Genomic DNA, 12134 nt, shown 5'->3' on the forward strand with positions numbered 1-12134 from the left:
TATATATATATATATATATATATATATATATATATATATATATATACTATATAATTACACCAATAAATTACTGTGTATATATATACAGCACTTTATTAGTATTAATTACTGGGGCTGTACCTGTATGCTACATGTACCTGTTCAAATTTTTATGGTTGAATATAAATGAATAAAATCATAAACACTAGGCTTTTTTCTTTTTTATCAAATTAAATTAATTTTCTAGCCGAGGTTCTTAACTTTTAGTGAATTTGTCTAAATATTATTATCATCAAAACAATCATAATTAAAAATAAGGAGTGATATCAGTGCCACTTCCATCATTACAATTACAGATTCAGCTGGAGAACGAACATAACACCAGGTGGCGCTATTGCATATCTGGTAACTAATTTAACTACTGATTGTATCCTGTGTGCTATTTCTTGATATTGTTAGTCTATGGTGATACAGTGACCTAATATTGTACTTAACCCCACCATTATGGGACATTTCATAAAATAATGTTTAACCACTTACATGGGTAAATCATGGTATTCATGGTACATCATGATACACTGCCATTTCTTAGTTAGAAGCTTGGTTAAAACTACACATAATCTTACTCCAGTTAACATATGGTAAGACCATAGTAGTTCATTTTAAAAGCAGCATAGCTACTAACAATAGTAACATGCAAAATACTATGAAACAAACCAAAAAGCAAAAGAATTTCAAAATTAACTCCAAGTGATTGCTTTGTTTACGCGTTGCGAACCAATTAGTCTAGACAGACCAAGGCATAAAATTTGCAGTAGTCACTTAGGCTAGATTAGACACCATAATCAAAGAAAAGAAAGATATTGTTCCAAAAGCATTTCTATAGTGCCACTGGCTCCACCTGGAGAGGATAATCATAACCAAATTAGCACATGACGTTTTCACCAACATTGAGATAGTCATCTGATAAATTGTTTCACCCTCGTGAATTATATTATCAAATTACTGAAATACGAGAGATAATGACACATGTATTAATAACTTCTAAATGAATGAAAAGGATACAAATAAACCTCCAAGCAATCCATTAGATGCCAATGATGTTCTCGACATGAAATAGCGACTCCAATCATTACCTCCTTTCATGAGAAGAACTACCTAAACAAGCACAAAACAACTTATACATTGTTCATAAACTAAATAGCACATGTAATAGCAAAATATTAGCCTAACACACCCTTTAATTACGCACATATCCATTATGATTTTACATATATAAAAATGTGTGGGAGAATGAATGCAATGGAATAAGAACCCTTGCGGTGTGAATGCGTATAATTTTATTTCATACAATAATTCACTGATGAATACGTCTAGTGATAGATAATTTGCTTACCGATAAACATAATGCTGTCACAAAGTAAAAGATGAAGCCATTAAGACCAGTAAGTCCTAGTATTCCAGCCGTACATCCGGAGAGAGCTGAGAGCGATGTCCGACAATAGTCAATGACAGCTGCATTATTCCGGATAGCCACAGAATTGTAGACAACATTATCTATAATAAAAATTGCAAACCATTTATTACATGGAGTCATAACAATAAATAATACCCATGGATGCTTACTACGTTCAGCAATCCATACATAAGCTTTCAAATGATGGCCATTTATGGGCTCTCGCAACCAGTAATCTTGCTAAATAGGAAAATTCCTAACCCTAACCATAACTCTAATTTTAACTGTAACCATAACATTAACCCTAACTCTATTATTGGAACCATGACAGCAGAAAACGACCAGTTTGTCAAATCTGTCAGACCGAATACCTTTTTCAGACAGGTCCGGCAGAATTTACATGCGCTCTGGACCCTATTATGTGACACTGTTTTCCCCAGAACCGGGCCCTCATCATTTACCGACTCCACAGTATTTATTAAGACTGGCAAGAAATTAATTGGTCTGGCACAAATCGGCTCAAAATCATACACATTGTCCGATAAAGAAAATAAATTTGTTTACATTTTCTGTATGACAGCATTCCATTACAGAACAAAAGTAGAACATGTGTAATACAGGAATCACATGAACATATCTACAGATATTGTATAATATACTATAGACATGTTCCTGCTATTACTATCACCACCACTAACACTACTGTCACCAATAAAAGATGATGACATTGATAGTAGATTTTAAGACAAAGCATAATGATAATGATTTGAACAAGATCATGATTTTCTTTGAGAGATATACGCAGTTATTTACCAGGTTTTACAAAGGTAGACGATTTCCCACTGGTGGGTGTCAGGCTGTGCATTGACGCAGTATGGTCTGGACAGGCTAAGATGGGCTAAAGCGTAAGAGTCTAAAGCGTATGAGCTACAGTACAGGCACAGCATACGACTAAGGCAAGGGTAATCTAGACTAAAACTATAAGCGAGTTCGTAATTACAGTCTGCGCATGCGCAAACTTTGCCATGAATTATTCAGGGTCAGGTCATTTGTGAAAAACATTTCGTATTTCGACCGCACAGTACACATACGCATGCATCTGCGTCGTTGTAATGCTACAGTCTTCGCGTGCACAGGCACTTGGAGCGTTTCAATAAAATATAATGCTAAATAAATACGAAATATATTTACTACCAGTCTTAATGTTTCTATACTCTCTTTCACTTATTATTGCCGACAATTTCCTGTAAATGCCGTCCAAATGCTCATCCGCAACAAACCCTGGCTGCCGCTGCACACTGACACATAAATATATATAGCAGGTAGAAAAGTGTGCTGCCAAAATTCGCTCGAACCTGTTTGATTGCTTCGACTCGTTCGGCTAACTTCGTCATGACGTCATGACTGACAGCAGGCATCCCATGGATGATACATTCGATCTTGGAGTCGAAGTTAGCCAAATGCTATGCGCATTGGAAACAGAAATGACGCTCAAAATATCGCCGCTCGTCACTTCGAACTTTTGTAACAGGTTATAATAGTTTAATACAGAGTATTGTGATACATAGTAAGTCCCAGGATAACGGAGAAAGGTTCGTGTTTAGAATAAACCCAGTTTGGAAGTTGTAGTCTCGAAAATGCACCATAAAACTGCCCTGAGTGAATCACTCAGGGGTTCCTCCAAAGAAAAGAATAGGCTCGCGTTGTAACACTACTCTTGTTGGGTTACATTATTGTATCTAACGTAACACGTGCGTGCATGCGTGCGTGTGCACATACACGTGCCTGTGCACGTGTGCCTGCGTGCGTGCGTACAAAGAATACATGCACATATACGTAGGCCTACTGAGCCGAGAGCGCACGCCGCACTCGAGATTTCACCGATTTTTGTCACGAATGACCTGGTGACCTGTGACATCACACAACCCCTTGGCTAACTATGAGAACGAGTACGAACTCGCTACGTGGTGACTGATGGGGAACACTTTCCCCCCGAGCGTAGATGGACGGTCACGTGATGTGGCTGCACTTGTGTTCGGATTAGGGTTAGGGTTAGGGTTAGGGTTGGGATTAGGGTTAGGGAAATAAGGCCATGTCTAGCACGAAAGTATGACTGTGGAATCTTTCTGTGGAAGATTTGAACTTTGAAGCATCTAGTACTAATAGTAGTATGATCTACGCCATCGACGCCATCTTGTCCATCTACGCCCGGGGAAAGACTCGCGGCTAGGGCCTGCATACCTCCCAACACCCATAGCCATTGGTTGATACAAATATAGTTCAAGGTAATTTTTTAAATTAAATTGTAATTAGTGTTAGGGTTAGGGTTAGGGCTGAGGACTGAGGAGTTTCAGGCACGTGATATGTATCAACCAATGGGATTTGGGAGGTATGCAGATTGCAGGACCTAGCTGCGAATGGGATAGCTCTAGTACTATAGCCCGCGTACAGTTGCCACTGGCTACTAGTACTGGCGCTGATAGGGTCTATGTCCCCAAGGGTACTGCCGGAACGTACCCTGGGTACGGTCCGGTATACCGGAACGTACCCTGGTACTGAATACTACTATCTAATATGCCGGACCGTACCTCGCCTACTCCACTAACGAGTTTAGGGAGTCGCCTACACATACTCCCTAACCCTAACCCTAACACTAACCCTAACCATGTCAGCTAGATAGTTACCAGGGTACGTTCCGGTATACCGGATCGTACCCAGGGTACGTTCCGGCAGTACCCTGGGGGACATAGACCCTATCAGCAGTACTGGCAGCTGCCAGTGGCAACTGTACGCGGGCTATAGTACTACTACTACTACTACTACTAGTACTAGTACTACTACTACTAGTACTACTACTACTACTAGTACTACTACTACTACTACTACTACTAGTAGTAGTACTACTACTAGTACTAGTAGTAGTACTAGTAGTAGTAGTACTAGAGCTACGAATGGGGTAGCCACAAGTTCCCATCTCGCTTAACACTACGTGGCGAGAGGGTGTAACTCGCGCCGTGTAACTAGTCGGAGAGCCTGGTCGGTTTACGAATGGGGGAAAGCGACACCGTGACTGATGGATTGTCTGATTGCATCTACAGTATGCCTTGTCTCAAGCATACAGTGCAGAATCTAAAGCAGAGAAAAGCAGCTTATCTACCTAGATGTTTATGAAACTCAATCTTTTCTGATTACTAATGATAAAGTTGCATGTACCGTTTTTAAAACGCTTCGTCTTCGCACTTGCAGAGGCTGCCATATTTACAATCGGGTTAGTCGTGAGCCAATCAGCATAAAGATAACTAGTTTTCGCAATATATTTTCACTTAATAATAATAATATATATTTTAAAATCCTCTATGTAAATAATATTTTTATTATTTATAAAAAAAATCCTGCCTACATATCACCAATAATATAAAATAGTATTACGTCTAATTAGACTACGGCGAATTCGACTGTGGTTTTGACTGAGGTTTGTCAACAAAACTTATATTGCTCGTGGATTCGCCGATTAGCATTAAATATTTTTGCTTTATTTTGCGTTTATAATTGATTTTCAACTATAACACAAATTAATGCACTAATTTTGAACGTGTCACTCAAATTTACCAGTTAACGAGTGGTTATATATCAGCGATTAATTGTGAGTGTGTGTATCAAAATTCAAATCAAATCCCTATCATGTCCATGATTCATAATTCATATCACTGACGGAGTGACGCTGAGAGTGAGAGGGTCTATGTACCCCGGGTAGTTGCCGACTCGCAGCTAGGGCCTGCATACCTCCCAAATCCTATTGGTTGATACAAATCACGTGCCTGAAACTCCTGTTTTAATAAAACTTATGGTGCATACACCCGTTGACAGTTTAACACTGCGCATGCGCTTAGCCTAAGGTCAAAGGTCGGGAGGAGTTTCCGTCTCAGAAAGCGCGAGTAAAATGCGCGAACAATGGCGTTAACGTGTATTCCCTGCTACGTGCACTGTTCTTCGACACAAAGGTGAGCGACCTGCGTATGCAAGGCAGATAACGCATCGAGATAAACAATATTGCGGAGTTTACTCGCACATCCGGGCTCTCGCGGAGATGCGTAACTAATGGCGCAGAACATAGGCGCAGAACTGTCAATGGGTGTATTGTGACCCTAACCGGTAACCCTAACCCTAACCCTAACACTAATTACAATTTAATTTAAAAAATTAACTAGATTTGTATCACCCAATGGTACGTTGGGAGGTATGCAGGCCCTAGCCGCGAGTTTACTGCCGGAACGTACCCTGGGTACGGTCCGGTATACCTGAACGTACCCTGGTACTATCTAATATGCCGGACCGTACCTCGCCTACTCCACTAACGAGTCTAGGGAGTCGCCTATGCCTACTCCCTAACCCTAACCCGAACCCTAACCCTAACCATATTCATAGATATATACAACCATCGATAGAAACATACAACTATCGATAGATATATCAATAGATATATACATATATATGATGTGTTGTATATATCTATGCCATATCAAATAGTGACCAGGGTACGTCCCGGTATACCGGACCGTACCCAGGGTACGATCCAGCAGTACCCTGGGGGACATAGACCCTTTCAGCATAAGTAAGACTCTAAGGCTAACTAGTGAATGGGACATTAACTACCTTACTATAGAGCAATTAAGTTAACTGATAAACAGTGACCAACTACGTACTACTAGTACTACTACCAATACTACGTCTCCTACTATCAATAGGCAATATGGCCAATCATTCTGTCACATGATGATGTACCTGTAGCACAGATAAGGGCTATAACATTGGTAAAGCCGGGTATACTCTGGTTTAATCTTTAATATAAGCATGTTATTTTCATTTTTAATGTTTTAAGTACACTTATAAAGAAGGCTGATGTATACGTGCTGACATATCCACATAGTATTGAATACATACAGGGCTGACACAATTGAGGCTAATCTCACACTCTCACTCTGGGTCTACTAATTCTCACGCATACAGAAACAAACAGATTAAAAAAATGAAGTATACTTTAGAGCATTTCAATTCGCTGAATGGTTTTAGCTCTCGTCCTTACTTGCTAATAAGAACAGCTTTATGTAAGTGAGTTTCGTCTAAGAAGCTGAAGGAGCAACTAACCTGATTAGCTAAAAACCCCTATCTATAATAAGCCTGCTCGTTCTGGTTCCGTTCCACTATACTATAGTAGCCTAAAAGCAGAACTACAGTGTATTGCATTACATACATGTGTATATTTAAAAACTCACTTAAGTATGCACCAGAATGCACAATTTCAAGCTGAAAAAATGCAAAAGCTCCCTGGTGAGGGTGTGCCCTCTGCCCACACCCTCCCCCCGCTCGGTGAGCATGAGCATCACTGACAGTGACACGTACTATTAATCACAGGCACTTGGAACGTCTCAATAAAAAAAAGGTAAATAAACACGAAATGTATTTACTACCAAAGTCGATCTTAATGTTTCTCTACTCTATGTCGCCTATTATTGCCGATAATTACCCGTAAATGCCGGTGAAATGCTCATCTGCCACACACAACTGTCACAAGTACACCGCACGCCCGCCCTGTGCACAAACAACATGAATAAGAGAGAATGAATGAATGACTCTCTTATTCATGTTGTTTGTGCACAGGGTGGGTGTGCGGTGTACTTGTGTGTTGCAGATGAGCATTTGACCGGCATTTACGGGTAATTATCGGCAATAATAGGCGACATAGAGTCAGGGTTCAACATTAACTTTTTATTTCACTAGACCATCAGGCTAGTTACTGAGGAAAACCACTAGCCCTGACACTGACAGGTATTGTTTTAAGCACGAACACCGTAATAAAGATTCGATGTTTTGCCTTGCACTACTGACATTGTGACAATTGTGCATTTTGTAATTACAAATGTGACTTATAAGGCAGAAAGGTGTGAAATGATGTCATGTAACTATGTGCGAGTACTATATGACCAATTCTAGCACGACCAGTCGGGCTACTAGCACTCTGGTTGTATGCGACCGGACCAAGCATTTACCCGACTAGGTCGGTCGGATGTGGGTTAGTGTTGAACCCTGCATAGACTACAGAAACATTAAGACTTTGGTAGTAAATACATTTCGTGTTTATTTACCTTTTTTTATTGAGATGTTCCAAGTGCCTGTGCTATTAATCAGTGTGACTGTGTGTAGCCTATCAATATCGCCGTCACTAGTAGTTGTATAGTAGTAATAGTATCAGGAGTAAGATAATATATTATCTTATATTATATATCTTAAATGGATCCTATATTATCTTACTCCTGATAGTATCAGTCCACGAGGATCACTTGAATTACCATAGCATAGGCATAGGTTACTGAGTTGGCCACTCGGGAAGAAATATTACTAGTAACTAGTACTACCTCGGAGCAGTACAATGTATATATCGTGGTTGTCCCAACTACTCTACTCTACTCTACAGTCTACTGTTCTTTAGTGATGCTGTCTGATAGTCACATAGTGAGTTTCATATGCATTTATGAATTGTCGAGAGCATTAGGCTAACGCTTGGCTTCAGACGTAAGTTGACTAATCTACATTTCAGATTAAAACATCATGTACTATGTCACTATGTACAGGGCTGCTAACTGGGGGGCTAACAGGGGGGCTAGAGTCGAGAGTGAGATTATATGAGGGACCGGAGCGACCGAGCGGGGGGAGGGTGTGGGCAGAGGGCACACCCTCACCAGGGAGCTTTTGCATTTTTTCAGCTTGAAATTGTGCATTCTGGTGCATACTTAAGTGAGTTTTTAAATATATATACACATGTATGTAATGCAATACACTGTAGTTCTGCTTTTAGGCTACTATAGTATAGTGGAACGGAACCAGAACGAGCAGGCTTATTATAGATAGGGGTTTTTAGCTAATCAGGTTAGTTGCTCCTTCAGCTTCTTAGACGAAACTCACTTACATAAAGCTGTTCTTATTAGCAAGTAAGGACGAGAGCTAGAACCATTCAGCGAATTGAAATGCTCTAAAGTATACTTCATTTTTTTAATCTGTTTGTTTCTGTATGCGTGAGAATGAGTAGACCCAGAGTGAGAGTGTGAGATTAGCCTCAATTGTGTCAGCCCTGTATGTATTCAATACTCTGTGGATATGTCAGCACGTATACATCAGCCTTCTTTATAACAGTGTATTTAAAACATTAAAAATGAAAATAACATGCTTATAAAGATTAAACCAGAGTACCTGGCTTTACCAATGTTATAGCCCTTATCTGTGCTACAGGTACATGTGACAGAATGATTGGCCATATTGCCTATTGATAGTAGGAGACGTAGTATTGGTAGTAGTACTAGTAGTAGTTGGTCACTGTTTATCAGTTAACTTAATTGCTCTATAGTAAGGTAGTTAATGTCCCATTCACTAGTTAGCCTTAGAGTCTTACTTATGCTGAGAGGGTCTATGTCCCCCAGCGTACTGCCGGAACGTACCCTGGTACCAGAGCATATAAATCAACGTGATTTATATGCTCTGCTGGTACTATCTAATATACCGGACCGTACCTCGCCTACTCCACTAACGAGTCTAGGGAGTCGCCTACGCCTACTCCCTAACCCTAATCCTAACCATATCAGATAGTTACCAGGGTACCTTCGAAGTAAAAGTTGGGTATGCTAACAAATAAACTGCTATAGCTAACTCATGTTAGCTAACTATATGCTTGTTTAGAAGCATCTTAGTAGGTTTAGCCCCCCTATCACACATACATGTCAACTTACATGAGGTGTGAGTGAATCAATTCATTTCACTCTCATGTCAAGATGTCACGATTGTAACGAAATTTTTGCAATTTACCCGCCCGTAGAAACTGATGGATATCTCTTGTTGTAATTAATAGTGTTACTCAATCTAAATCCAGTTTCCTTACAACATGGATATGCGACTGAACATTTCAAACTTATATGGGTTTGCTATTCGACCAAGCATTGGAAATCATGCCACCTATCAGCCAAATAAATTCTAATCTACATGGTAATATAGGGCCACACACAAACATCAAGTTAAAATTTTCTAATGTTGATGCCTCATGTAAATAGCCAGCATGGTAAAATTTTCTTATGTTACAAAAACACAAATTGTTAGCATTGTCTACATTCAAAACATATATATAAATTTGTGGTTGAACGTTCATGTTAAAATATGTGTCAACCTACTGGTGCCATTGTTTGTTAAATTCATTCTTAATCTTACTAAAGCCTCTAGACATTAACAGGTTATTCGAAACATAATGCCTTCCTGCTAGATGTGTAATATATTATTGCCACCTTACATGGATATAGGTAGAAAAAAATGTGATATACTATCGCTAATGTCCTATTTCTAATCCTATTTCTAACAGACATATTTGCGTAGCTATGTGCATGGTCCACACTAAAATCTTGATATTTGCCTATAAAAATGTGACTCGTGTATGTCACAAGTGTTGATTATTATGCGATAAGCATTAAAGGTTGGAATTTATAAGTAATTAGCAGAAATACTGTAAAGTCTCCATTTAATTTTCCTGCTAATCCCACTTATTCCTGATTCATGAAACGTATCACATGGCTGTTGCAACATCGACCGATTGTTTACTCAGAAAGTTTAGCTACTAAAATGATATCCATGTTTGCCTGTGCCTTTCTGCATGTTGAATTAAACATTTATCTATATCATTATGCATTATTAGTAGAATATTGGGATAATGCTTCAAGCTACTTGCCCTACAACCTTGAGCAATACAGTACATAATACGAGACAGCAAGGGTTGAGTAGCACACTTCACCCTCGAGTTAACAGACCAATAGCTATAGGTGGGTTGGGGTGTCCTGCAATGCCGATAGTCTGGTATTTTCGAATGTGGTAAGCTAGGATCGTTATTTGTGGGTTATATTTTCTTATAAAACCCACTATACATACATAATACAGTAGCATACACAAAAACATAAACATTGTAAATGATTGTAAATAAAAGGTAGTTACCTTTTGTGACAGATACATGAATACATAGAGCTCTGTTTGTTTTGCCATGTCAGATCATATAGTGGGGGCCTGAGAATAAATTTATTCTGAGTCGGAGGCGCTGTGAGGTTGCTGGCTACTGGTCACTGCACAAAGTAACTGTCTGGGTCCATTGTTCCCAGTGTGGACTGCTACTTCTGAAGCAGCCGCCCTTGTCCGATATTTTGTTCCCCAGTTATTCCCGGTACGGACAGATAGATCTGAAGCAATGGATTTTTTGTCCGTTGCTTCAGATGTCTGCCAAGTCGGGTCTGTTATAGTCTGTCTAAATCGAGGGTGAAGTGTATGTATGGCTGGCTCGTTTATTTATGCAGGTAGTATTTATAATTATACTAAACAAATCAATGTGTCTGCGAGGATAGATTTTAAGGATTTTGTGCGGGAATGTCAAGTGAATTTTCACACAACTCTAGCGCATTTTTTTTATACCATGTATTACAGGAGAGTCAAGTGTGAACCCACAGAACATCATGATCACTAGCATCTCTACATGCAGTTAGTGTTAAGCATTTTCGGTTCTGAATCGACACTTTGCTATTGGTTATAGTCATAACTGTGTACGTTTCTTACAGACCGAATTGGACTTACGGTAGCACTAGCAGCAGAACTATTTGATCTCATGTGAACATATCACCCTTTAAAACAGATGCTGATGGAACGAGTAAGTTTCTCATTTTTTTCTTATATGTATACAATTTTGAGTGTGGAAGTAACACAGGTCAGTAACATGATAATTTGATTAGAGCAAGATTTTGTGGTTAGTATATAACACAGTGTAATGACATGTCATTGTTGCTTTTGATGCCAACAAAGCCGAAATTCTGCTGTTATATGTTAGCAACAGGAGCAAACTGTTATTTGTCAGATCCACAAACTGAACATAGTGGCCGTATTATTACTCCCGAGTGGAAGTAAATACTTATTCTGTGGAGTTAAGTTCATATCCTCCGTTTTCTTACACATGTTTACGCAGAGGCAGACTTCGCCGATCTAGTTGGTTGAATCTGATACCCTGGATGTGTACGTAGTGAATTTCACGAAGTCATATAACGTTCATGTGTAACCAGCAGATGCTCCTGGGTCGATAGTCACTGAAACATGTGGCAGGGGTCACAGCTAATACTTGGGGAGGCTTGTTTTTTGGGAAGGAGAAGATATAAATATCCCGAGCTTTTCTAGAAAGAATGCAATTGCAACCGATAAGTACACATCACCGTTTGTCTCCAATGTCGTTGCAAATCTCAACGATCGGTGTTGGTTTCCTTTGAACGGATGATGACCTCAGACATTCAGGGAAACCCGAGAAAGAGAGCGAGAGAGAGAGAGAGAGAGAGAGAGAGAGAGAGAGAGAGAGAAAAAGAGCGTCTGAATGAATAACTATAAGGCAGAGAAACCTGACGTTAGGTTTTGGTCGGGGGTGGTGCTCTTAAAATAGGTCTATGGCCGCAGTTTCGTCTCGTCTGCCGTACGTATGCAAAAAGTTGCAGACGGTGATGCCTTTGCTGCTACACTCATGAATGTGTTGTCAGTTGCCAGCGTGAATCCTAGATCTCCGTGAAGCTCTGCTGAGAGCAACTGGTGCTAGTCTATATATATTCTTATATATATAATTTTATCATTCCTGGGTATTCGTCCCAGG

At 39.6% G+C, this 12134-nt stretch overlaps 2 protein-coding genes across 6 annotated transcripts in view; one reads left to right on the plus strand and one right to left on the minus strand.

Moving 5' to 3' along the window:
• LOC106805957 (ER membrane protein complex subunit 6-like) overlaps positions 1–4715 on the minus strand; it is a 9344-nt gene extending 4629 nt beyond the window's left edge. The window contains exons 1-3 of the mRNA XM_014807759.1: positions 4649–4715; positions 1376–1536; positions 1045–1137 (exon numbers count right to left, since the gene is read on the minus strand). Coding sequence (XP_014663245.1) covers positions 1045–1137; positions 1376–1536; positions 4649–4691 — 297 coding nt within the window. The 5' untranslated portion in view covers positions 4692–4715. The remainder of the gene's footprint in view (positions 1–1044; positions 1138–1375; positions 1537–4648) is intronic.
• Positions 4716–4896: 181 nt separating this feature from the next.
• Positions 4897–12134, plus strand: part of LOC106805954 (kelch-like protein 5) — a 119551-nt gene continuing 112313 nt past the window's right edge. Inside the window, exons 1-2 of one of the 5 annotated variants that reach the window (XM_014807753.1) lie at positions 4897–4907; positions 11068–11156. The gene's annotated coding sequence lies outside the window, so the exon portion shown is untranslated. The other 4 variants (XM_014807752.1, XM_014807751.1, XM_014807754.1 and 1 more) reach the window with 4 other exon arrangements.

The sequence above is a fragment of the Priapulus caudatus genome, unplaced genomic scaffold (genome assembly GCF_000485595.1).
Source record: "Priapulus caudatus unplaced genomic scaffold, Priapulus_caudatus-5.0.1 Scaffold134, whole genome shotgun sequence".
Classification (NCBI taxonomy): Eukaryota; Metazoa; Priapulida; class Priapulimorpha; order Priapulimorphida; family Priapulidae; genus Priapulus; species Priapulus caudatus.